The sequence below is a fragment of the Culex pipiens genome, chromosome 2, assembly GCF_016801865.2.
Source record: "Culex pipiens pallens isolate TS chromosome 2, TS_CPP_V2, whole genome shotgun sequence".
NCBI classification, from domain to species: domain Eukaryota; kingdom Metazoa; phylum Arthropoda; class Insecta; order Diptera; family Culicidae; genus Culex; species Culex pipiens.
The window spans coordinates 1903759-1930720 of NC_068938.1; the positions used below are offsets into that span (position 1 = coordinate 1903759).

The 26962-nt window shown below is 38.6% G+C and overlaps 1 protein-coding gene across 1 annotated transcript in view; it reads left to right on the plus strand.

Moving 5' to 3' along the window:
• Positions 1-26962, plus strand: part of LOC120417285 (cadherin-related tumor suppressor) — a 167624-nt gene that overhangs the window by 106503 nt on the left and 34159 nt on the right. The window contains exons 4-5 of the mRNA XM_039579236.2: positions 8988-9221; positions 9947-10148. Coding sequence (XP_039435170.1) covers positions 8988-9221; positions 9947-10148 — 436 coding nt within the window. The remainder of the gene's footprint in view (positions 1-8987; positions 9222-9946; positions 10149-26962) is intronic.

Sequence of the window (26962 nt, forward strand, 5' to 3'; positions counted from 1 at the left end):
GCCCCGGAGGAAGTGGAGCGGCGTCGTGATTGAATAATCAAAGTTACACTGCGTGAAAACGAAGAATGCTGTCCTGATTGGGGGCAAACCGACAAGGGATCAACCCCCGAGATGATCCCGCTTTGTCCTTGATCTCTGTTATTTTACGACTGTGCAATTGTATCCTCAGATAGAATTTTTCGGGTTGATTTTCAGTTTAGGATTTTTCCATTATTTTGAAAAAAAAACAATAAAAATACTCATGGAATATAGATGTCTCAATCAAAACATTTAAAATCCATCGATTGAAGTTCAAATAATGTCGATTAGAGGGTGACGATTCTCGAGATTTTCAATTTCCCGGGAATCGAGAGTTGAATTTGGTCATTTCCCGGGAATTCCCGGGACCCGGGAGTGTTTTTTACTATACTAATAGTGGCAATAATTTAAAAGGAAAAGCAATAAATTTGTTTTTTTTTTTTAATGAAATCACTTACAATGTTTTCATACTTATTCTATGAAACGTTATTTTAAGTATCCTTATTATTTGGAGGAACAATATGTACCTTTTGATTTTTTTTCTGAATCTACAAATACAAGATCGTTTCTTGAGCTCTTTGGGACTCAAAATTTTAGTTTAACATGTTTACAAATAATATATAATTTCCCTGTGTATCGAGATTTTTGCAATATGATAAATAACGACTTAAACAACTTTTTTTTCCTTTTTAATGTCAATTATAAATATTCATTGAAGAAAAAAATACAGATATCCGGAAAACCCGAATGATCACAAATGGCGGACATTAACTTTACAAAGATCGCCAGAGTTTTTTCCCCGAAAATATAATCCTAGAGTTTTTTTTTTTTTTAAAAGAAACGAAAAAAGACAAAAGCTTAAAGGACCCTTTAAAAAAATCTGTAGAATTTAAAATTGTGGTTGACGTGAAACACAATATGACTTATTAACACCAAAAATGAAAATTACCTTTAAACAGCCAAATTAACTTAGGGTCTAAAAAAACAGACTATGAGGATTGCTATGCTCGAGAAAAAGCTTTCCCCTTTAAAAAAAATAAAATAAAAAAAAATATTTCAAAGAAATTAGATTTTATATCTGGGAAGAAACAGCTAAGTATACTTTAAGGTAAATTTGTGGACCACATTTTTTGGCTTCTTTCAGTTATAATTATTGGAATTTAAAATTTACACTTTCTGAATAAGAAGATTAAAGAAGAACTTGAACATCGAACATTTCACGTACAATGTTCGAAACAATTTAGAATTCTTTAAATAATTAATTTTTGATTAGTTTATATAATTTTGCTTTGATATTTATATGTTCAAAATTTCCCGGGAGTCTCGACCGAATTTCCCGGGAATCGAGAGGTCCAAAAATGTTCGATTTCCCGAGATTTTTTTCCCGGGAATTCCCGCTTGTCACCCTCTAATGTCGATGCTTAGTACATTTTAAACTTTTTCTGCAATTAAAATCGAGAAACCGTTAAATTAAAAAAATGGATTTATTTTTTTTCAAATTCAAACACTAGACAAAAATTTCACAATTCGCAAAGATCATAACACTAGAAAAAATGACTGTTTGTAACTAAAATTGTGTAGTATTAAATTAAAGAGTACTCATTAAAAAAAAAAAAGAAAAAGAAATGTCCAAAAAGACTATTCCTAATTTGAGATGGCAGAAGTTATCATACAAGGTTCCAAAATGTTATCTTTAAAGTATCAAAAATATAAAAAAGAACCTTGCTGCAAGATACTTTTTTAGTACATAAGTTATCTTGCAAGGATGTTTATTTCTAAAATCATCAAATTTGCAAGATAACGTTCTGCATGATATTTTCAAATCAATTTCTGCAAGATAACTTCCGGTCAGCCCAATTTCTGCAAGATAACTTTCTGAAAGATGACTTCTTGCAAGATAATTCCAGCTCAATAACTTTCTGAAAGATAACTTCTTGCAAGATAACTTCAAATCAATTTCTGCAAGATAGCTTCAGCTCAATTTCAGCAATATTAATTTAGTTCAATTGTTGTAACACAACTTTCTGGAAGATAACTTCTAGCTAGATAACTTTCTACAAGATAACTTCAGCTCTTTTCGGCGAGATAACTCTAAGTCAATTTTATTTAAATAAATTGCTGCGAGGTAGCTTCTTTCAAGGTAACTTCACTCAATAGCTCAATTTCTGTAAGATAGCTTCTTCGATTTCTGTAAAAAAAAATCTACAAGATTACTTCAAGTGAATTTTATTTAAATAAATTTCTACGAGATATCTTGTTGCAAGATAACTTCACTCAACAGCTTAATTTCTGCAAGATAACTTCTGATTGATTTCTGTTTTCTGCAAGATAACATTAAGTCAATTTTATTTAAATAAATTTCTGCAAGATAACTTCTAGCAAGAGAGATAAATTTACAAATTTTCTTTTAAAAAAAATCTTCAAGACAACTTCAATTTTGAACCAAGTAAATAAATGGATAAATTAAATAGTTAAATGGATAAAAATAGGATTAATTCCGTTCGGAAAATCATATCTTGTCAGCTGGTTCTTAGAACTAGACTGCAAGTCTTTGTTAAATTATCTAAAATGAAAAAAATGGATCTACAGTTTCAGTCAAAATAATAGATCCAATAATTTCATTTTAGAAAATTAAACAAAAATTAACTCCAATATCTTGCAAAACAAATTTGCCTGATCCCATAGGGGCAAAATAATTTATCAAAATTATTCATTAAAAAATAAAACAAAATTAATTCTATTCGAAATTGTATTTTGCAAGGCAACTTCAGCTGGTTTCACAGAACAAGGCTGAACGATGACCTCAGTTTTCGTTCAAAAAAATGATCGAAATGTTTTGTTAAAAAAAATGAACAAAATCGATTCAATTTTAAGACTTCTATCATGCTAAATAACATTATCAGTTTTCATAGAAGCAAGCTGCAAGAAAACATCAGCCTAAGGTAAAATAATTGATCCAATATTTTCACTTAAAAAATTAAACAAAATTAATTAAATAAGAAAATAAGTAGACTAAAACAATCTATTTGAAAAATTTAAAAACAGATAAACAAAAATAAAAAAAAAACAGATAAACATAAAACAAAAAAGTAACGTTTATCGTAGAAAAAAAAAACCAAAATCTCTACTCTACTTCAAAAATTACAAAATCCTAAAAATTGTTTGAAATGGAAATTTTATTAAAATGCTGTAATGCATCTTCAAAATTACAGTTTTTTTAATCCATGAAAGTCTAACCCGGCAAAGTTTATTTAAGTTTTAACGTTTAAAAAAAAACTATCATTGCTTTCTCGGCTGATCAACTCAACCCCGACCTTTCAAATCGAATATTGAATAATACTTCAAACGGGTTTCCCTCCAACAGTCAGTCGCTGGCATCGCATCGATTCCGAGACCTCCCACTTGACCACTCAGCATCCCATAGATACCTGCCGCGCGCACAGAACTTGGCAGCAGATTAGAAGAAAAAAAAACAAAAAGGCGAACACTGCCACGGGTCCAAAAAGTGAAGAACCAAGAGATCCCGAGACCACTCAACCATAAATAATCCAACAAGTCGTTTCAGCACATCAAAGTGTAAAGTATCAATTGAAAGCTCTTTTCGAAAACGTTAACCCTGCCCAAAATAGGCTGACCCCGATTGTCTGGGCCGGACCAGGTGGACGGACGGACGGATTGGTGCTCGGGCGGACACGAGAAGGAACAAAAACGCTACAAATCTCGGCCCTCCTATGGTTTGACAAAAGCGTTGGCCAACACTCTCCCCCTCGATCCGTCCCAGCGCTCTTGAGCCATGCAGATCTTGTAAAACATATCAATCCGCGTCGCCGCCGCCAGGCTAGAAATGTGGAATTTAAACAACGCTCGGAACCCCCCGAAAAAAACCAAGACCGCCGGTGCCGTGTTCCTTCTAAATGGTATTAAACGCGGAGTGGAGGCGACGAGCGATGGAAAGAGAGTTGAGGGAGGAATAGAAGAAAAAATAAGAAAAATGAGCTTCGGAATCCTTGTATGGCGTCGGTCGTCACGGGGTCCCCGATCTAATCGCGCAGATTCAATAATAAATTCATGTAGTAATTTCGTATAATCGAATATTTTTCTTTTCCTTTCCCCCCCGCTTCCTCTCCGCTGGTTCGTTTTCTAGTTTTGAAATTTTGACCCGTCGTGCGATCATCATCTTCTTTGGAGATCATTGTCGTCCCCGTCGTGATGAGGCGAAATATTCAAAATAGAGTGGGAATTTTAGTTTTGGTGGGAAGTGTCAATTTACTTCAAGATTCTGAGTAGATCTATTGAGCAATAGAATTCAATTCAGTTAAGTTTTCGGTCAATCTGCTTTACTTGTCTCCGAAGCAAGTTTTCCAACGGCAAAGATCCAAAAATTTGCTGTGTGATTCCCTCCGCAGTTAGCACACTTGACGTGTGATTTGTGATACTGAATGTTGGTTGAAATTAACAATTTTGGTAGCGTTTGTTAAAGCACAAAATACGTCGAATTGCTCAGTGATTTCAGCTATGCAAACTAGATGTTGAAAACTAAATTCTTCTCTCTTACAAATGAAGATTCTTGTATCGCTCTCCCAACCCTTCCCAAAAAAATGACATCTTTACATTTAATCACGAAAATGGGGAATGATTTAATAAAAATAATCATAATCATAAATAAGCAGATGAAGATCAAAAGTTTTTCCCCGCGCTCACACGCGCACGTCTTGTCTCCTCGATTTGTTGTTTTTTTCCTCTCGGGATGGTACCTCTCTTGTAATACTTGCCCGTCGTTCGCTGCGTGGTGGATGCTGGGCCCCATCCACTTCTTCACTTTACTCTTTTTTTTCGTCGCTCATATTCCGCCGAAAATGCGAACACAAGTCACGGGCACGGCGTTTTGTGGGCCACCGCGGCACCGTTCCACCATTCCGGAGTCCACCGCGAAGCTCGAATAGTTATTGTTGATTTCATCATAGGAAAAAAAGGGAACTCGAGAGGGGGAAGAGAGTAGAACGGAAGAGAGGAGCAGGAACACATTGATTTGACAGGTTAGATATCCACTCAAGCAGAGCGTTCCAACGGCGGCCGTCATGCCACAGACAGATCTACTCAGGTCTGGGACCGTTGTTCATCTGCGGTGGAAGATCTCGCTCTCTAGGAGCAGCACCCAGCAGAGTTGGTCGTCTATGATGGGATGGAGGGAATGTTGGTGATTTTTTGTCTGAATTCAACATTTCAAGACTTTTAATTTAGAAAAAAAAAAAAATTCTGGATTATTAAGGTACCATTGCAATGGTTGAAGTGGTGCCTTAACTATGAATCATTAAAGATTGTTTAAGGTGCCACTTCAACTTTTGCAGTGAAACCTTAAATTTTCTCATTTCGCTCAGTCTAGAATATTGCGATCGATTAAGGTACCACTGCAACATTTGCAATGGTACCTTAATTGTTCGAGATGGCTTAAGGTGCCACATCAAGACGGTTTGAAATAAAAATGGCTAAAAGGAGTTTTGGTGATTTTATTTAACATTTGAAGTCTTTTAATTTGAAAAATAAATAAATAAATTCTAGATGAATTAAGGTTCCACTAAAAAGGTTGAAGTGGTACCTTAACTGAAATTCAACAACGACTGTTTAAGGTACCACTTGAACTTTTGCAGTAGAACTTCAAATTTTTCTATTTTTTATGTTTTTACATAGTTGAGCTGATCAAGGTACCACTGCAACATTTGCAATGGTACCTTAATTACACGAGCTGGCTTAAGGTGCCACTTCAAGCGGTTTAAAGTAGAAAAGGAAGTGGAACCTTAAACTTTCGTTTTGTAGTTAAGGTGCAACTTCATCTTTGACAGGATTGCTTAAGATACCACTTTTAAATTAACAATGGTACCTTAATTAACAAAGATTTCTTTTATTCAAATTCGTAGAGATAGCAAATCCCAAAATCCATATTCCCAAAAACGGTTATCTGATCTCTTTTCAAAAAATCCAAAATATCCACCGCGCATTTCATCGTGTGCGATTGCCCAATCGCCGTGGGTTTTGGCCTTTGGCGCTAGTAACTCGGTCACAGCGCGACCGTTGATGGATGGGGAAGAGATGATGATGATGAAAGAGGATATTTTGAGCTGCCAAGCCTGATGATAAAAACGCAGCATGCAAAGCTCAGCTAGTCAGTCAGAGTTGCCTAATCGCTTTTTGGAGTGTGAGAGGAACGCGATATTGGATAATAGATTGCAAATCGCGCCCGGTATCTCTATCTCTCTCTATCTTCACAATGCGATGATAATTCACAGTTATTAAAACCGAATTATGAGTTCGTCAAAAACCTCAATTTATAAATAATCGTTTTGTGTGCGAGTCGATTTGTGGTCTGGAACAAATCGAGAGCCCCAACAGAGTGCGGGTTAAATGCTCACGCACGCACAGATCCGCAGATCGCGGGCCTTATTTATTAAATTTTGATTGACATTATAAAAAATGACTTTGTGGAGAGTTCGGATCTGTCGGCATCGATTCAGTCGGAGAAAAAAAAAATGCTGGTGCCGGTATCAAACTGAGAGAACTTTTCGACTCTGCGATGATGAGGGATAGGAACATTTGTTTGATCCTGGAGCTTAATTTCGAATCACACAAAAGTGATCTTTATCGATTTTCGGCCGCGATGAATAGAGGTGATCAAACACATTGGCCACTTTTTTTCATTAGTTCGTTTGATTCGCCTTTGTCATTCACTATCAAGATAAGAAGACGGCAAAAAAGGTTGAGGGAAACGAACGAAGCTCGATTCAAATTGATTGAATCGCTTATTTACATGAAATGCTGAAGGGCGTTCGCGAGGGGTTCACGATTTTTTGGGAACTTGGGAGAAACGCCGGGAAGGTCGGCCCGGAATTAAGTGCACATTTCTGATGATTTTAATTTATACTGTGTTTTTGGAGGGTTTGTTCCCCTCGCGAGAAGTGCAACTCGGACGGGCACAGGTGGGAACGAACAATGAAATGCGTTTGCCTCTGCATTCATTAAATTACTTTGTTTACAATGGACAATTTGGTGTACGTGTGCATAACTCGGCGCGAAGGTGCAATTTGTCCGGAATATTTATTGGATGGATAAAGTTTGGCTCAACGAGCGCTAATCACTTACAAAATTCTGTCATTTGAGGGCGATAAATTTGCGACATTGAAGCAGTAGATATGAATTTCAGCTATTCCAAGGTTCTTATTTTGTGAATCTTGGATAATTTACCAACATTACCCCCACATGGTGTAACGTCACTCAGAGTAAGTAGTGTCACTCATAAGATGTAGGGTCACTCAGAGGAAGTAGTGACACTCAGAGGAAGCAATGTCACTCAAATGATGTAATGTCACTCAGAGTAAGAAGGGTCACTCATTGGATGTATGTCACTTAAAGGAAGTTGTCACTCAAATGATGTAATGACACTCAATGAAAGAAATTTCACTCAGATCATGTAATGTCACTCATAGGAATTGATGACACTCAGACGAGGTCATGTCACCCAGAGAATAAAATATCACTCTGAGGATGTAACGTCACCCAGGGGTGGTGGTTAAACGATGATGTCCTCAATTCTCCAACATCTTCCCTAGGGGGAGTAAAACTAGGAAATTCCCAACTTTCCAGAAATAAACCTCAAACTCAAGTCATCGATCATTTCTACTGTTCTTTTTCTCACCGATTTCCTCTTCTCTCTTCCCGAAAACAAACGGCCTTAATATCCCAACAGTGCCTAGCGAGTTCAAACCGGCGAATTGCCCCAAACAATCCCGCGCGCGAGAGAGAGATTGAAATGATATTGTTCAAATCGATTTTGGCGGCTGTGCCGCGTGTCTTTTAATGCATGAAATATGTTCGAAGCATTTGTTTTGTGTCATAACAAGGAACGGCGGATTTGCCATCCGGCCCCCCGGGGGGCACACTCGAGGTCATCGAAGAGAAATGGAGCCGAAATTGTCCGTACTTGTTCGCGAAGAAATATTCATCTTTCATTATTTATTTATTTATTAAAAATGGCTCAAGCACAAAATCAAATCTCAGATTTGAAGAAAGCAAAGGAGGGGGGAGTGTGTTGTTTGAAGTAGACCACGGGCCAAAGTTGATGAAGCTTTCAAACGGCGCGACGCACACACGTTCTCAATTACTCGTCGTTTTTTTAGTGACCATTTTGGGACAAGTCACGTTTCTTGCCCGCGCGCCACCATGACTTGGAGTTGGATTAGTCTGGCAGCAGCACCAGCCGGCCAACCAGGCGACGAGAAGGATGATGATTTTCGGAACACTTTATTTCCTAATCTACAAAGCAATCAGCGGGCGCGCGAGCTATTCTAAAATCGCCTCGGAGCCAGTCCCGGATTGTAGGTCACATCATAACCGCCGCGGGATAAATTAGAAACGGAAAAGCGGGACCATTTGTTGGGGGGCACCACAGCCGATTCGAACGCCTGGCTTCCCCCTCAATAATAAGCAAGTGATTCGAGAGATCTCTGCTTAGGAGAGGAACATTTAATGAGGAAACCACTTTGACGAGCTTCGAAAGTGACGGAAGGTTACTTCAGCGAACGATTTGAACTCTAATAACATTACGTCGACCATCACGGGGCGCACTGAATTCCTCAACGCCGCAAATCGTTCCACCAAGGACCGTAATTTGCATCATCACCAGCTGCGTCGTCGTTGCCCCACGTTGATCGCACCCAATTGGAATCGAACAAATCGTCAAATTTGTGCATTTCCAAAGACTCTCTTACGAGATCGCGACTCAGCGACCGCACGAGCGCGCGCTCGATTGTTATTCGATTAATTTGACTAATTTGAAAAATTAGCGAAAGTTTCCTTCTTTTCCATTTCCCCTTCGTGTGGCTTCGATGGCCGCCACAAAATCTACAGTATAATTTAGTAGCAATTGTAGCTAATATTACGCGATTACATATGCTCACCCCGTGTCTTCTTCCCCACAGGTCACCGACACCAACGACAACCCGCCGACGTTCGCCGAGCCGGCGTACTCGTTCGACATCCCGGAGAACGCGGCCCGCGGCTTCCAGGTGGGGGTCATCGCGGCGACCGATCCGGACCTCGGCGCGAACGCCGACGTCACCTACACCGTCATCTCGGACTGGGCCAACGACGTGTTCTCGCTGAACCCGCAGACGGGGATCTTCACGCTGACGGCGCGGTTGGATTACGAGGAGGTAAGTTGGTTACACATGATTGTCGAAATATGCACAGATAGATGGGTCCAGTTATCCAAATCTCAAATTTTCGCGAAAAAGTTTTGTTAGGTTTCATGTACTACTCAAAAACCAATAATAACTACATTGTAGTAAACGCGTTTTACTAGCACATTAATATCGCATAAAGTTTGTGCAAATAGATTTCGTTTGGCAGCTTGCTGGAAACCAGATCACGTGTAATTAACACAAAGTAATTTACGATGTTTAGCAATAAAAGCGGTTATTTATACCCACATTAATAACACATTACCGCGTTACCACACCCCGCCCTGTCAATACAAATTAAATTGCTCGAGAACGCATTCGAAAGATCATTACCGGTTGCGAATCGAGAGAAACACACGAATGCTACTCGATTTTTTAACGACCCTCTAGTAATTGACATCCCCCCCTTTCTTAGAGAACCGTCTTGGACAATTAAAACACCAAAGGTATGCATAAATTACGGAACGCAACCTTTAGGGAGCTTTTAACGATCATCTCTAAATTAAAACACAGTTAAGAAATCACTTTTTATTGCGGATCACAAAAGTCGACAATCATTAGCTCTGTCTATCTGTGCATACTAAAAATAGACACGACCGTTAAAGAAAACGGCGCTTATCGACCTAAATTACAATTTATGAATTTCCGTGTCCTCACTCTCGCTCTTTCTCCTCTCTTCACGACCACGAAAAATCCAGGTACAGCACTACATTCTGGTGGTGCAGGCCCAAGACAACGGCCACCCGAGCCTGTCCAGCACGCTGACCGTGTACTGCAACGTGATCGATCTCAACGACAATGCCCCAATTTTCGACCCGATGAGCTACTCCAACGAAATCTTCGAGAACGTGCCCATCAGCACCGATGTGGTCACGGTCAGTGCCACCGACACCGATTCCGGTAAGTTTCCGCCAACTCAATTCAGCGCTCGTCAAAATTCCTCCCGATCATCACACAGCAACAACAAAAAATAACAGTGAAGAAGATCCCTTCCCTTCCGTCCACGATTTGCTTTTTCATTTCTCATAACCCCCCGGTTCTCCGATTAAGATATTATCCCCGTTTGAACTGACATAACCTCTCGCAGAGCACACGACCAGTTTTTACTCCCTCCGCGAGCGAGCGATCGAGCGCTCGCGAGAACGATCGGTAATAAATAAATGTTCAATTTTAAATAACTAATTTCCTAAATGACATAATCTACACATAGCACGCAGTGACCGTCGTCTTCTCTCTAGAAGTTGGCGAGTTAACAGCCGAGGTTCTTCTACAATAGCGTCAGCCGTAACCCAGCATTAACTGTAAAAAACACGATTTAAATAATCGATTTTATATCCCCCCAACGAACGCGCGAGCCGGCCTGACGGGTTCTCCCGATGAATGGCGAGAGCTTTTTTTTTTTTGGTCGCGGACAAGATCAAAATTCGATGAGCGAAAAAAAAATCTAGGCGATTTGGATCGAATGGAAGATGTTCGATTTGTAGGAAGTTTCCTCTCATATTTAATAAAGGTTATCGTTGAACTTGGTTGTGATCTGAACTACTTCTACCAATTAATTTTTAATTTAAATCATTATGATTGAATTGTACTTTTTGTTTAAAAAATAAATCGATTTTGTTTTTTGTAAATGTTTAGAGATTTTCAGCATACCTTTAAAATATCCAATTTTTAATGAAATTATTATTAAATGGCATTTCAATCCAAACTAACAAACATCCAGTCAATCTTAAAACAGGGTTGCTGGATTTCCAAAATCAATAGGCGGTTCACTCGATTAATTTTACTATTTCGATTAGAATAGAAGTGAACTAAAATTAAAACAATTCAAAAACCTTTCCAAAGAGTTCAGAAATAAAAAAAAAACTGGCAATCACATCTCAATCAGTGACCAACTGAGGTGATATTTGTAATCATTTCTAGTAGCTATATTTATAACTATGTTGAGAAGTTGTTGAGAGTGTAACGAACTTTCAAACAATTTGTTTGATAAGATCAATTTTTTTTTTTTTGGGATGGTGGTCCAGCCGCACGTCGTTGATTTTGAAACCTCTAAACTGGGCCCTCGTCTTGTCACGTCCGTCAGTAGTCTTGTCGTACATTACAACTAGAATCAGATCTGCCAATGAATTAGTACACTTCGACCAAATAAACACTGACGCTGTATGGATCTGACTCTAGAATAAATGCACAGTTGTGTGTTATTCATAAGTCCAACTTATTCAATTATTCATTTAAGTCCAAATATTCATTTGCTAACTACTTTGGATTGAAAATCTAAACTTTAATCTAAAATCCTCTAAACTTAATGTTCAAAACTAAACGTTCCTTTAACTGTTGTAGTACTACTTATATCAAAAACAATATAAATTTATGAACTGATATACAAATAGGATAGAATCGCAATTTTACATCATTACATTATTGATTGATCGAGACTCTATGGACAATTTGACATAAAAGAATGCCTAGTATTCTACACCAATAAAAGTTTATTGACAGCATTACTCTAACTTAACAATTGCAACTAACTTTAACATCAAATAGATTTGGAAAGGATACAGATTTATTTTAAATGCTAATGCTAAGCAACAACTCAATTATACTATCCTGAAGTCCCAACCTAATACCCACATTGTGATAGTGAAAAAGTCACAGAGGCAGCGGTGTCTTGTGCAATTGTGATATTTTCACTATCGGAGAACTACCTAGTTCACGAAGACAGCTTATCGGTCAACGCTTAAGCCCTGGGGCTGCGGCAAAGCGAGTTCTCGTAGCATGAAGTGGTGTCCATAGTGCTTATAAAAAAGAATGTATACCCAAATTTTAACTAATGCACTAGGATCAAATCATGCCCCTTGACTTTACAAGGCCCAGGGAATTTGTTTGATAAGATCAATTCATAGATAAATTATCCATATTTTTTTCGTATTTTTTAAACTAGTCAAAACTTTTTGGGTGCTTCTGGTAATATGCCCAAAAAAAAAAAACAAATTACATCATCATTTTGTCTATGTCATTTTCTATACAATTTTCGGCAAATTGCATGTGAAAATTTAAAAATTTTGTATCTTTTCAAAGAATGTTTTGTTCAATTTGGTGTCTTCGGCAAAATTGTAGGTAAGATGAGTTTACGCCGAAAAAAAAATGAAACACCGAATTATGTTTCTGCTGATTTTTAAAATCACTTTTTGTCACTAAAAATAAATTTACATAGCAAATGCCATTTTATTTTTAAATTTTTTTGAAATGTTATAGGGGGCCTAAAATGCCATCTTTTCAAAAAAAAAATCAAAAAGGCAAAAATCTCTGAGCCAAAATATGTTTTTTTTTTTTTCAATAGTGATTTATCCAAAAATCTAAGAAAAAGGTCAAAAAGATGTTAACTTCAATTTTTAATAAAAAATCAAATTTGCAAATTATGTTAGTGAAATTTTGATAAATTGTACCGTTTTCAACAAGGGAATGATGGAACGAGAGGAATCACAAATCCGCATAAATAATTTCAAGATTGTTCAGGTGTAAACCGAAAACGTGATCAAAAATTAAAGTGGAAGAATAAGGCTTTTAACTGCTTATGTAATTGTCGGTGTACAGGACGCCGCACTGTTTAATCATTTTCTGGCGTACATTCAATTTTGCAGCCCAAAACCAGTTATTGAAATGGAAAAATAAAATTCTTTTTCAAATTTTCTTTTCTTGATTTGTGTGCACCTACGTCGAAGACCAAGATTGTTTACTTTTTGCTCTTTGGTCTGACAGTCTTGGTCTGACAGCTTTATCATGGATTTTGGTCTGGTCTAGGCGAGGGATAGGACACAGCACCTTCCTGGTTTTCAATTTACAGCCATTTTTAAGTCACAGACTTGTGAAAAAAATCGGATAAGGAGAAAATTCCGTACACTTATTTTTTTTAACATTGTTGATAAGGAATTTGGTTGCTGAGATATGGCCATTAGGGTGGGTACGGATTTTGAAAAGTTCTCAGATCAAGTTCTGGTGTGGTCCCCCTTGTAGGGAATACCCAAAGAGACTCTCACGCCAAATTTCAGCACATTTGGTTGAAAACTGGCTTGTCTCAAGCGGGTTCAAGTTTACATGGAAATTACTATGGGAAATTTTGAATTTTCGTTCATTCGCTCCTACAGACCTGGGGAAAACATGTAGAAACTTCTAGGATGGCCAGAAATGAGCGGAATCGTCTGAAGAATAATTTTCCCTAAGAGACCAGCTCGATTCGTTCAACCCCCATCGAGCTCAACGACAATACATCCGAGGTTTTCGGAACCAACCGTTTTCCCCAGAAAAGCATCAAATTTTCCTTAGCATGCTATGAATGCTTGATGAACACCGCGACGCCACATGTCAAACAGCTACCACGTGATTGTAAAATTTTCACCATATCAATTTTTTTCTTATTTGGAGGTTTAGAATACAGCTAAATAGTATCAGGATCACCAAAAATGATAATTCTATGGTTCAAAAAGTAATAAAAAGTAATTTTTTATAGGCGATGCTAGTCCACGTGGTAGCTGTTTGACATGTGGCGTCGCGGTGTTCATCAAGCATTCATAGCATGCTAAGGAAAATTTGATGCTTTTCTGGGGAAAACGGTTGGTTCCGAAAACCTCGGATGTATTGTCGTTGAGCTCGATGGGGGTTGAACGAATCGACCTGGTCTCTTAAGGAAAGTTGTTCTCCAGACGATTCCGCTTATTTCTGGCCATCCTAGAAGTTTCTACATGTTTTCCCCAGATCTGTAGGAGCGAATGAGCGAAAATTCAAAATTTCTCATATTAATTTCCATGTAAACTTGAACCCGCTTGAGACAAGCCAGTTTTAAACAAATGAGCTGAAATTTGGCGTGAGAGTCCCTATGTGTATGCCCTGCAAGGGGAACCACACCAGAACTTGATCTGAGAACTTTTCAAAATTCGTACCCACCCTAATGGCCAAGCAAAGATAAAAAAAATAAGATTTTCTAAATGTTGCCCTCGTTTTTTGATCACTTATATCTCGGAAACTAATGGTCCGATTTTCAAGGTTAAATAATAAATATTTGTGAAATTTGCTGCTTGGAATCTAAATTTTTTCGAAATTTAAAAATGCCAAATATATTGTTTTTTAGCCCTCACAGTGTTGTTCAAGTTGTTCAAATCCATGTTGTGACTCACCAAAACGTTTTTTATGAGTAATGAAATTTTAAGTTCTGGTCATGCTACCTCGAATTATGATTACTACATGAAGCTAAAAAAAACTGGTAGGAGTAATATTACTTCTCTGATGATTTGGACTAAAAAAGTGACAGTACACCAACCAGTTTTTTTACTTAAAAGATGCACAGCTAAAAAAGTAGTAATCCAGCTGCGTGTAAAAGGCCTGGGTGTAAAAAAATATTGCTTATTTTATGCAATTTTATGTGATTTTACACCCTGAAATATGTAACCCATCAGTATGGGAAACCTACTTGACCGAAATGTCAAGCTCATATATGCATTTTTCCTTACAGCTTTTCATCGGTCTGATGGCCGAGTGGGCTAAGGCGCCAGTCCTTACTGTTGGTGCTGGGCTTGGATCCCATGCAGTGTGTAATATTAAGTGTTTATTTTGACGAAGGTGATGTGCATGCTTTTGCATGCGATTTTACCATCTGATTTTTTGCTGTGTGGAAATGTAAAATTTGTTATATTTGGTAAAGTAAAAATATCTTTTAAGTGTTGTAATATTATCACATTTCACGTTTAAAATATTGAATTACACAAAAAGAAAGTGGTAAGATTACTAAATTTTAGAGGTAAAATCAAATTTGTTTCCCTGATAGAATGTAAAAAAAATAAGAAATGTAAAAAAAACACAAAGATCTGGCGTAAAATAACACATTTTGCTGACAAAAAGTCTCTAAGAAAGAATTAATGTAAAAAAAAGTGTAATTTTACACTGGAAACTGAGTAAAATAACATGTGCTACACAGCAAAAAAAATGTGTTTATTTGGATGGTTTAAAATTGGAAGCATTTTCAGAAGTAAAATTACATATTTTTTTCTGACACAAAAGATGTTCTCATTACCATGATTTTTTTCTGTGTAGATAAAACTTTCTTATTTTCTTATTATTTTAAATTTTAACAGACTAATTTGGGTACAATTGTACAAAAACGAGGTAAATTTTAACCTTGACATTACCAACTCACTGATTGTTTTACTGTTTTCATTGTAGTTATGCTTATTTAAAAAAATCCTTTGAAATATTGCTTTTATTATGAAATTACTTGAAAATTTATTTGGCAAGCGAAAACTATTGAAGCAAAACATTTAAATAATCTTATATATACAGACTGAACAATCCCTAACAACTCTATTTGAAAATCCCATAAGAATTCCAAATAAAATCAAAATCATTCCCCAGCGCCCCTCGTAGACCAGTTATGAGTTATAAAACTGTCCCCCAAATGTTTCTATCAGCAAGCCTCACATATCCATCAGACGATTTTATGATTCCGAAGCTCGGAGACACGCCACACGCTGCTGCCGTATGGATTCAGTGAAGGAAACGGCCAAAATTCCTCGCCTGTTGTGTAGGTTGATCAGATAACCCGCGGTTTGAGGGAGAGGCGTCGTCGCTTAAGCCGTGTTTTTATTAACCTGGACAGAGTTACAGAAATCGATAGAATTTGTGGATATAAATACAACTAGTTTAATGGTTTTTTGTCCAGACGAAATCGTCACTTCTATCAGCTTTATAAAAGTTGGTGGTATTGGTTGATCTCATCGCAACATCTCCAATCACACACGAAGCGCGACGAAGTCGAAGAAGCGTCCTAAAACATTGATACTAGTTTATTACTTTAATATTTACTGGGCCATAAATTATGTACACGAAAGTATCTCGCCTCGCGCTGGGGTCGGACTCTCGGTCCAAACTACTTTGGAAATCTTCACGCTGTAATCGTGTTTTATCTCCATAATAGATTTTTTATTCAAAAGTCCGAAAAAAGCTCACGTATTGATTGTTTGTTTGGCTGGATTTGTGCACACATTCCGGGGCGCGACCGTGGGATCGATCCCGTAGGAAATTGAAACCCGGCTGCCTTTATCTTTCGGCGGTTCCACTGAAGAAAGCCAACGCCCCGAAATGTCGAACTTTAATCTGCGTTGATATATGGACAGATAAGTTCGGGATGTCGTCGCGATTCTGCCATTTTGAACTGGTTTTGTTCGCTGCTCGCTGGACATGAAATTTCAAATCCCCGTTCAAAAATCGTCAACCTGTATGTATGTATGTCAGGTTGATACAAATTGCACATTTCAGCGGCGATTCGCCGAAATTCCTCGCAAACCTTGCCCAAGGGCACGCAAATTTGAATAATTCCCAGCATCCATTCATCGAGCACATCTCGCCCAAGTAGAAATAAAGCTTCATCAGCCTAATGACGTAATCACGCCCCAAAAGTACACCGTGGTCGTCGTCTGAAAGCCTAACAATTGGCCAACAATCCGATCCGGGGGACCGCTTCAGGAAGTACGCCGCCCTGACCGTCCTGAATAGTCCCAAAAAGGTTCTTCGACGAGAGATAATAAGAAGAAGCAACACCGCGAGCGCGATTTTGGGCAGCGAGCCAAAGAATAAAGAGAATAAGAGTCCGCTTTAATATTTACGAACAATTGTAAAGAGATAAATAATAACAACAACATTCTGGACCCCGCCGCGGACCATTATCCGGCACATGAAAAATTGGCAAACTTGGTCGAGGAGGTCCCTCTCCTCCTTCACCGCCGAGGAGGACTCAGAAGCAGCAGGCAGATGATGATGATAATGATGACGGCGCGCAAACGCAACCCCGTTTCATTACGATTCGAAACCTGCATTCACGCATTGCTCATTAAGGCCGGGGTTCGATTCCGATTGCACGAGGAGGAGCGCGCAGCATAAAAAAAAGGTCTCAAAATGTTCGTCAAATCAAATAAGCGACGTCTCCATCGAGAACATTTCTTGATATTTTGATTAGAAAAAAAAAAAAAACAAAGTTTGGGACAAATGAAATAGAGAAATTCAAAACTAGAAATTCGATTACCAAGTGTCAAAAAACATCCATTAGACAAAGTGTGACCCAAATGAGGCTGCCTCTTCCTAGTTTGGCCGAACCACTCCCTAAAAACACCAATCTGTTGAAATCTATTCCCTAATTTATGAGTTCTTCGTTCCGCACCCCTCTCGTATATTTCCAAATCGTCTTCGTTGATCACCACCAGTCCGATCAGAATAAAAAAAGAAAACGAACCTCATCAGACCTTCAGTCCACAGCTGCGGGGGTGTTTAAAAGCATTCCTCGCGATGGTCGCTTCCTTAGCGATACCCGACCAAAATGAAGTGTTGAAACGTAACACGATTTGATATTTAAAATAAAACAAAATTTGTTATTATTTGTTTGAAAGTTACACCTTTTTTACCATTTTTGTTTCAAACTTTATTCTGAAACTTTTTTTTAACAAATTGTGTTACCACTCGTCACTGCTTTCAACTCGGGTTCCTGCCATCTCATCGGCGTCCACACCAGAGAGTACGTGGGAAGACATATCCCGCGCGCGCGTGATTGTTGTGTGTATATCAGCGTTGAAAAAGTGCCTGATATTTTTTTTCTTCTCTCTCAAAAATGTTCCCCACTTAATGGGGTTGTTCTCGGCCAGGAAGGATTTGTAAGTCGCCGTCGACACCCGGGTGGTGACAGGCGCGCGCGGACATTGTCTAACATTGATTGAAACAATCGTTTCTTGTCACCTCGAGGGGGAAAAGAAGCCTGTGATGATCATGATCTGAGTTTTTTTTTTCTCGAATCGCCATGCTGATTCGACACATTCCGGGGATCGGGGACCGAAATCGGGGACACTCGAGCACGGGATCTGGAAGACATAAAAGAGACACGCTGTGTTTGTGTGCGTGCGCGAGAGGTGATTCGTTTGATGATGATAATCCTGTTTTATAGGTTTTGAATTTTAAATACGGCCTGGAATGGCCAGGTGATTTGATGGCCGCGACGCACATTGGCCAGATTACGATCGATATTAATTTTGGGGTGAAGATTTCTTTTTTGCCCCGCGTGAGTGTTGCGACTGCGAACCTTCACTCGGATTCAGATTTAAAGCGGCGCAAAGCAGGCCACGACGGCGGTCAAGAGTTTTAAGCCATGGCAAGCTCCGATTATTGTGCAAGGTAACGCGCGCGATGCAGTTCCCTGGTACTTGATCGCCACTTTGGCGAGGACAGGATAATCGCAGCTCAGCGCCTACTGCACGGAGATTCGGCCAACCGCACAATTTGAGGTCATCAGGTTCAATGACATATCTCTGACGGATTCTTAGATAGCAATCATCGCAATTACGGTTACAAAATAGCCACGCCAACTGGGATGGATATATCGAGCCCCGGGTTGGGGCTTATGTAAATTAATAAACGTCGCATTCCTTCCATTTTTTTTTTTTCGCAGGGCGCTCTCTTTCATTTCCTTTCCTTTTCCCACTACTCTGCTTGGTGGGGTGAGATGAAATGAGACCGAAACAGGGGACGCAAATGTGAGATCATGTGGCGGTGGCGACACCGCACCGCTGCACTGTGTAAACTGTAATTGCATCGCGGCACCACTTCCCAGGCCGTTGTCGCCGCCGCCGCCGGTCTTTGGCCACTGCCCGGGGTGGTTAAGGTTTCATTTGTTAACGTCGGGGACGGATCAACACGTGGTGCCACCCAGTTGACAGGGGCCTAGATTATGACAAGGGCGAATTTTGAGGAAAAAAAATATTTTTGATATATTCCATAACAATAATTACTACATCCAATGTAGAAAAATGCTACACAAAATGTCATAATCTTTTCTGTACCCACGTTACATATGGAAGTAACAAAAATAAGGGGTGCGCATGGTTGCTCAAGATGATTCCCGAAATTCACAATTTTATCTATTGGCAGAGAATTAACCAGGGCTGTGGAGTCGGAGTCGGAGTCGGAGCCGGAGTCGGTGGAGTCGGAGTCGGAGCCGGAGTCAGTGGAGTCGGGTCTTTTTGAGGACCTGGAGTCGGAGTCGGAGTCGTTAAAACTCGAATAGCTGGAGTCGGAGTCGGCTAAATTTTATGAGCTGGAGTCGGAGTCGACAATTTCTGATAACCCGGAGCCGGAGCTGGAGTCGGAGTTGTCTGAAATTCGATAAAATTTATGAACTTTTTCATTTTTCAGTTTTTTGCCTTCCTCACTGAGGTAAGGCTATAATCCTGCTCTAAAAATGAACTTTCTATTAAAAGCTCCTAGACCCACCTTCATGTATACATATCGACTCAGAATCGAAAATTGAACAAATGTCTGTGTGTGTGTATGTGTGTGTGTATGTGTGTGTGTATGTGTGTGTGTATGTGTGTGTGTATGTATGTATGTGACCAAAATTCTCACTGAGTTTTCTCAGCACTGGCAGAACCGATTTTGATCGAACCAGTTGCATTCGACTTGGTTTAGGGTCCCATACATCGCTATTGAATTGTTTGAAGTTTCGATAAGTAGTTCAAAAGTTATGTATAAAAATGTGTTTTCACAAATACCCGGATCTCAATTATATGCATGTAAACGATGTCCGGATCCATCTTCCGACCCATCGTTGGTTAGGTAATTGAAAGGCCTTTCCAATGAGTCCAAGACATTGAAGATCTGGCAACCCTGTCTCGAGTTATGACCACTTAAGTGATATTTATGTACTTTTTTGAAGCCGGATCTCACTTAAATGTATGTAAACTATGTCCGGATCCATCATCCGACCCATCGTTGGTTAGGTCATTGAAAGGTCTTTTCAATGAGTCCAAAACATTGAAGATCTGGCAACACTGTCTCGAGTTATGACCACTTAAGTGATATTTATGTACTTTTTTTAAGCCGGATCTCACTTAAATGTATGTAAAGTATGTCCGGATCCATCATCCAACCCATCGTTGGTTAGGTCATTGAAAGGCCCTTACAATGAGTCCAAGACATTGATGATCTGGCAACCCTGTCTCGAGTTATGACCACTTAAGTGATATTTATGTACTTTTTTTAAGCCGGATCTCACTCAAATGTATGTAAACTATGTCTGGATCCATCATCCGACCCATCGTTGGTTAGGTAATTGAAAGGCCTTTCCAACGAGTCCAAAGCATTGAAGATCTGGCAACCCTGTCTCGAGTTATGACCACTTAAGTGATATTTATGTACTTTTTTTAAGCCGGATCTCACTTAAATGTATGTAAAGTATGTCCGGATCCATCATCCGACCCATCGTTGGTTAGGTCATTGAAAGACCTTTCCAATGAGTCAAAATTATTGAAGATCTGGCAACCCTGTCTCGAGTTATGACCACCTAAGTGATATTTATGTACTTTTTGAAGCCGGATCTCACTTAAATGTATGTAAACTATGTCCGGATCCATCATCCAACCTATCGTTGGTTAGGTCATTGAAAGGCCTTTCCAATGAGTCCAAGACATTGAAGATTTGGTAACCCTGTCTCGAGTTATGACCACTTAAGTGATATTTATGTACTTTTTTGAAGCCGGATCTCACTTAAATGTATGTAAACTATGTCCGGATCCATCATCCGACCCATCGTTGGTTAGGTCATTGAAAGGTCTTTTCAACGAGTCCAAAACATTGAAGATCTGGCAACACTGTCTCGAGTTATGACCACTTAAGTGATATTTATGTACTTTTTTTAAGCCGGATCTCACTTAAATGTATGTAAACTATGTCCGGATCCATCATCCGACCCATCGTTGGTTAGGTCATTGAAAGACCTTTCCAATGAGTCAAAATTATTGAAGATCTGGCAACCCTGTCTCGAGTTATGACCACCTAAGTGATATTTATGTACTTTTTGAAGCCGGATCTCACTTAAATGTATGTAAACTATGTCCGGATCCATCATCCAACCCATCGTTGGTTAGGTAATTGAAAGGCCTTTCCAATGAGTCCAGAGCATTGAAGAACTGACAACCCTGTATCGAGTTATTACCACATAAGTTATACATTGTGTTCTTTTTTTCTGGATCTAAAAAAATGATGAAACCACTCATATACCCATTTTTGGTGAGTGAGGAAGGCATCAACCACATAGGTGGATTAAGTTAGTTTTTTTTGTTATAATGCAAATTAATTAACAAAACTTTTAAATGCTTGTTTATTTTTAAACGTCTTATTGCTTTTTTTCAGTTAATTTATATGTTGATTCAAGATTTATCAGATGCCATCATGTTTTTGTAACATTTTCAATTTGATTGGATAGCCATGACTTTGTTATTTCACTATGATCAGTAAATGATGAATTTCCCCTCATTTAAAATTATAAACAGTTTTGGTTGTGCAGGCATTTTTATTAATATTCAGTTGATGCTTGACTCCCTCCTTTTGCTTCTTTCTATCAATACTTAACAAAAATGATAACATTTTTAAAACATTGGTTAGATTGACCATTAAACTATCAACTATTAGGTATATCAATCTATTACTTGAAACTCAACATGCTCATTTTGAATATAAAAAAAATCAAAGGGTTGTGTTGTAAATATTTGAAACTGGCAGAAAATATCAAAAATAAATTGCAACTTATATTGAAATCATCATTGAATATATTAAATATATCGATTTCCTTAATGTTTATTATTTCTCTACAAAAAACTGAAAGTATGGATCCCTAAAAATATCGTTGAACAAATCTAACAAATATTTCTTTTTAAATGTCATAAAGCTTGTTTTTTGTTTCAAATATTATTCAACCGGTAAGGATTTTATCATGATTTATATGTTTAAACCATGTACAGGGCCGAATCACAAAATGTCTATGTATGTATTTTTAAATAAATTCAGTAGAGCTTTGCAATATAGTAACTTAAACTGTTTATTTCAATACCAGGGTGACTTTGATGTTAGTTACTTTGTTTCTTACAAATTTCAGCCAAAATGTAAGCAAAATGATTTTATAAATCATATCAAATCGATTATGAAGGCCAGGTCTCTTTTATTTTTGCCTTCCTCACTGAGGTAAGGCTATAATCCTGCTCTAAAAATGAACTTTTCATTAAAAGCTCAAAGACCCACCTTCATGTATACATATCGACTCAGAATCGAAAACTGAACAAATGTCTGTGTGTGTGTATGTGTGTGTGTATGTGTGTGTGTATGTGTGTGTGTATGTATGTATGTGACCAAAATTCTCACTGAGTTTTCTCAGCACTGGCTGAACCAATTTTGACCAAACCAGTTGCATTCGACTTGGTTTAGGGTCCCATACATCGCTATTGAATTGTTTGAAGTTTCGATAAGTAGTTCAAAAGTTATGTATAAAAATGTGTTTTCACATATATCCGGATCTCATTTATATGCATGTAAATGATGTCCGGATCCATCATCCGACCCATCGTTGGTTAGGTAATCAAGAGACCTTTTCAACAAGTCCACAACATTGAAGATCTGGCAACCCTGTCTCGAGTTATGACCACTTAAGTGATATTTATGTGCTTTTTTGAAGCCGGATCTCACTTAAATGTATGTAAACGATGTCCGGATCCATCATCCGACCCATCGTTGGTTAGGTAATCAAGAGACCTTTCCAACAAGTCCACATCATTGAAGATCTGGCAACCCTGTCTCGAGTTATGACCACTTAAGTGATATTTATGTGCTTTTTTGAAGCCGGATCTCACTTAAATGTATGTAAACGATGTCCGGATCCATCATCCGACCCATCGTTAGTTAGGTAATTAAAAGACCTTTCCAACAAGTCCACAACATTGAAGATCTGGCAACCCTGTCTCGAGTTATGACCACTTAAGTGATATTTATGTGCTTTTTTGAAGCCGGATCTCACTTAAATGTATGTAAACGATGTCCGGATCCATCATCCGACCCATCGTTGGTTAGGTAATCAAAAGACCTTTCCAACAAGTCCACATCATTGAAGATCTGGCAACCCTGTCTCGAGTTATGACCACTTAAGTGATATTTATGTGCTTTTTTGAAGCCGGATCTCACTTAAATGTATGTAAACGATGTCCGGATCCATCATCCGACCCATCGTTAGTTAGGTAATTAAAAGACCTTTCCAACAAGTCCACAACATTGAAGATCTGGCAACCCTGTCTCGAGTTATGACCACTTAAGTGATATTTATGTGCTTTTTTGAAGCCGGATCTCACTTAAATGTATGTAAACGATGTCCGGATCCTCCGGATCCATTATCCGACCCATCGTTAGTTAGGTAATCAAAAGACCTTTCCAACAAGTCCACATCATTAAAGATCTGGCAACCCTGTCTCGAATTATGACCACTTAAGTGATATTTATGTGCTTTTTTGAAGCCGGATCTCACTTTAATGTATGTAAACGATGTCCGAATCCATCATCCGACCCATCGTTAGTTAGGTAATCAAGAGACCTTTTCAACAAGTCCACAACATTGAAGATCTGGCAACCCTGTCTCGAGTTATGACCACTTAAGTGATATTTATGTACTTTTTTGAAGCCGGATCTCACTTAAATGTATGTAAACGATGTCCGGATCCATCATCCGACCCATCGTTACTTAGGTAATCAAAAGACCTTTCCAACAAGTCCACAACATTGAAGATCTGGCAACCCTGTCTCGAGTTATGACCACTTAAGTGATATTTATGTGCTTTTTTGAAGCCGGATCTCACTTAAATGTATGTAAACGATGTCCGGATCCATCACCCGACCCATCGTTAGTTAGGTAATTAAAAGACCTTTCCAACAAGTCCACAACATTGAAGATTTGGCAACCCTGTCTCGAGTTATGACCACTTAAGTGATATTTATGTGCTTTTTTGAAGCCGGATCTCACTTAAATGTATGTAAACGATGTCCGGATCCATCATCCGACCCATCGTTGGTTAGGTAATCAAAAGACCTTTCCAACAAGTCCACATCATTGAAGATCTGGCAACCCTGTCTCGAGTTATGACCACTTAAGTGATATTTATGTGCTTTTTTGAAGCCGGATCTCACTTAAATGTATGTAAACGATGTCCGGATCCATCATCCGACCCATCGTTAGTTAGGTAATTAAAAGACCTTTCCAACAAGTCCACAACATTGAAGATCTGGCAACCCTGTCTCGAGTTATGACCACTTAAGTGATATTTATGTGCTTTTTTGAAGCCGGATCTCACTTAAATGTATGTAAACGATGTCCGGATCCATCATCCGACCCATCGTTAGTTAGGTAATCAAAAGACCTTTCCAACAAGTCCACATCATTAAAGATCTGGCAACCCTGTCTCGAGTTATGACCACTTAAGTGATATTTATGTGCTTTTTTGAAGCCGGATCTCACTTTAATGTATGTAAACGATGTCCGAATCCATCATCCGACCCATCGTTAGTTAGGTAATCAAGAGACCTTTTCAACAAGTCCACAACATTGAAGATCTGGCAACCCTGTCTCGAGTTATGACCACTTAAGTGATATTTATGTGCTTTTTTGAAGCCGGATCTCACTTAAATGTATGTAAACGATGTCCGGATCCATCATCCGACCCATCGTTAGTTAGGTAATCAAAAGACCTTTCCAACAAGTCCACAACATTGAAGATCTGGCAACCCTGTCTCGAATTATGACCACTTAAGTGATATTTATGTGCTTTTTTGAAGCCGGATCTCACTTAAATGTATGTAAACGATGTCCGGATCCATCATCCGACCCATCGTTGGTTAGGTAATCAAAAGACCTTTCCAACAAGTCTACATCATTGAAGATCTGGCAACCCTGTCTCGAGTTATGACCACTTAAGTGATATTTATGTGCTTTTTTGAAGCCGGATCTCACTTAAATGTATGTAAACGATGTCCGGATCCATCATCCGACCCATCGTTGGTTAGGTAATCAAAAGACCTTTCCAACAAGTCCACATCATTGAAGATCTGGCAACCCTGTCTCGAGTTATGACCACTTAAGTGATATTTATGTTCTTTTTTGAAGCCGGATCTCACTTAAATGTATGTAAACGATGTCCGGATCCATCATCCGACCCATCGTTACTTAGGTAATTAAAAGATCTTTCCAACAAGTCCTCAACATTGAAGATCTGGCAACCCTGTCTCGAGTTATGACCACTTAAGTGATATTTATGTGCTTTTTTGAAGCCGGATCTCACTTAAATGTATGTAAACGATGTCCGGATCCATCATCCGACCCATCGTTAGTTAGGTAATCAAAAGACCTTTCCAACAAGTCCACATCATTAAAGATCTGGCAACCCTGTCTCGAGTTATGACCACTTAAGTGATATTTATGTGCTTTTTTAAAGCCGGATCTCACTTAAATGTATGTAAACGATGTCCGGATCCATCATCCGACCCATCGTTAGTTAGGTAATCAAAAGACCTTTCCAACAAGTCCACAACATTGAAGATCTGGCAACCCTGTCTCGAGTTATGACCACTTAAGTGATATTTATGTGCTTTTTTGAAGCCGGATCTCACTTAAATGTATGTAAACGATGTCCGGATCCATCATCCGACCCATCGTTACTTAGGTAATCAAAAGACCTTTCCAACAAGTCCACATCATTAAAGATCTGGCAACCCTGTCTCGAGTTATGACCACTTAAGTGATATTTATGTGCTTTTTTGAAGCCGGATCTCACTTAAATGTATGTAAACGATGTCCGGATCCATCATCCGACCCATCGTTAGTTAGGTAATCAAAAGACCTTTCCAACAAGTCCACAACATTGAAGATCTGGCAACCCTGTCTCGAGTTATGACCACTTAAGTGATATTTATGTGCTTTTTTGAAGCCGGATCTCACTTAAATGTATGTAAACGATGTCCGGATCCATCATCCGACCCATCGTTGGTTAGGTAATCAAGAGACCTTTCCAACGAGTCCACAACATTGAAGATCTGGCAACCCTGTCCCGAATTATGACCACTTAAGTTATATATGTGTACTTATTTTTCTGGATCTAAAAAAATAGCTGAAATATGTGTCCAATGTTACCCATTGTTGGTAAAAAGTGAGGAAGGCATCAACCACATAGGTGGATTTAGTTAGTTTTTAAAATAGCAATTAAATATTTGTTTAACTAGTTTATAAACATTTAAATAAAAGTAATTTAAATTTCAAGGCAATTGAATAAAAAATCCTATTATTCTAAGAGCAGAATCCAATTTTACTTCTTGAGGTACTCTGATTTTGCAAAATCATTTTGTAAAAAAAACTTCAACTTATCAATGTCACCCCGGTTTACAGTTATACGCGCAAGTGAGAGCTGAACATGTGAGTGATGTTATTATTACTTTTCATTTTATTTTATTTATTTAGTTGTGTGAAGTTATTTTAAGCTGAGATGTGGACTACCTTTGAACAGCTGATTAATTCAAAGTTGGGAACAGAGTTTGAGGTTGCTTAAAGAATCGACTCAGTCTACTGAAGGAAAGTTACAAAATAACCTTCAAAATAACTAATAGGTGGGGGATAGTTAGAGGAATGGAGATTTTATTTAAACATTTTTTAGATATTTTTAATTCTGAGTTAGTGCTGGAGTCGGAGTCGGAGTCGGCTAGAGTTGGCAGGCCGGAGTCGGAGTCGTATGAACCTGAAAGCCGGAGCCGGAGTCGGAGTCGGCTTAACTCAGAAAGCCGGAGTCGGAGTCGGAATCGGAGTCGGAGTCGGAGTCGTCTAAAACATG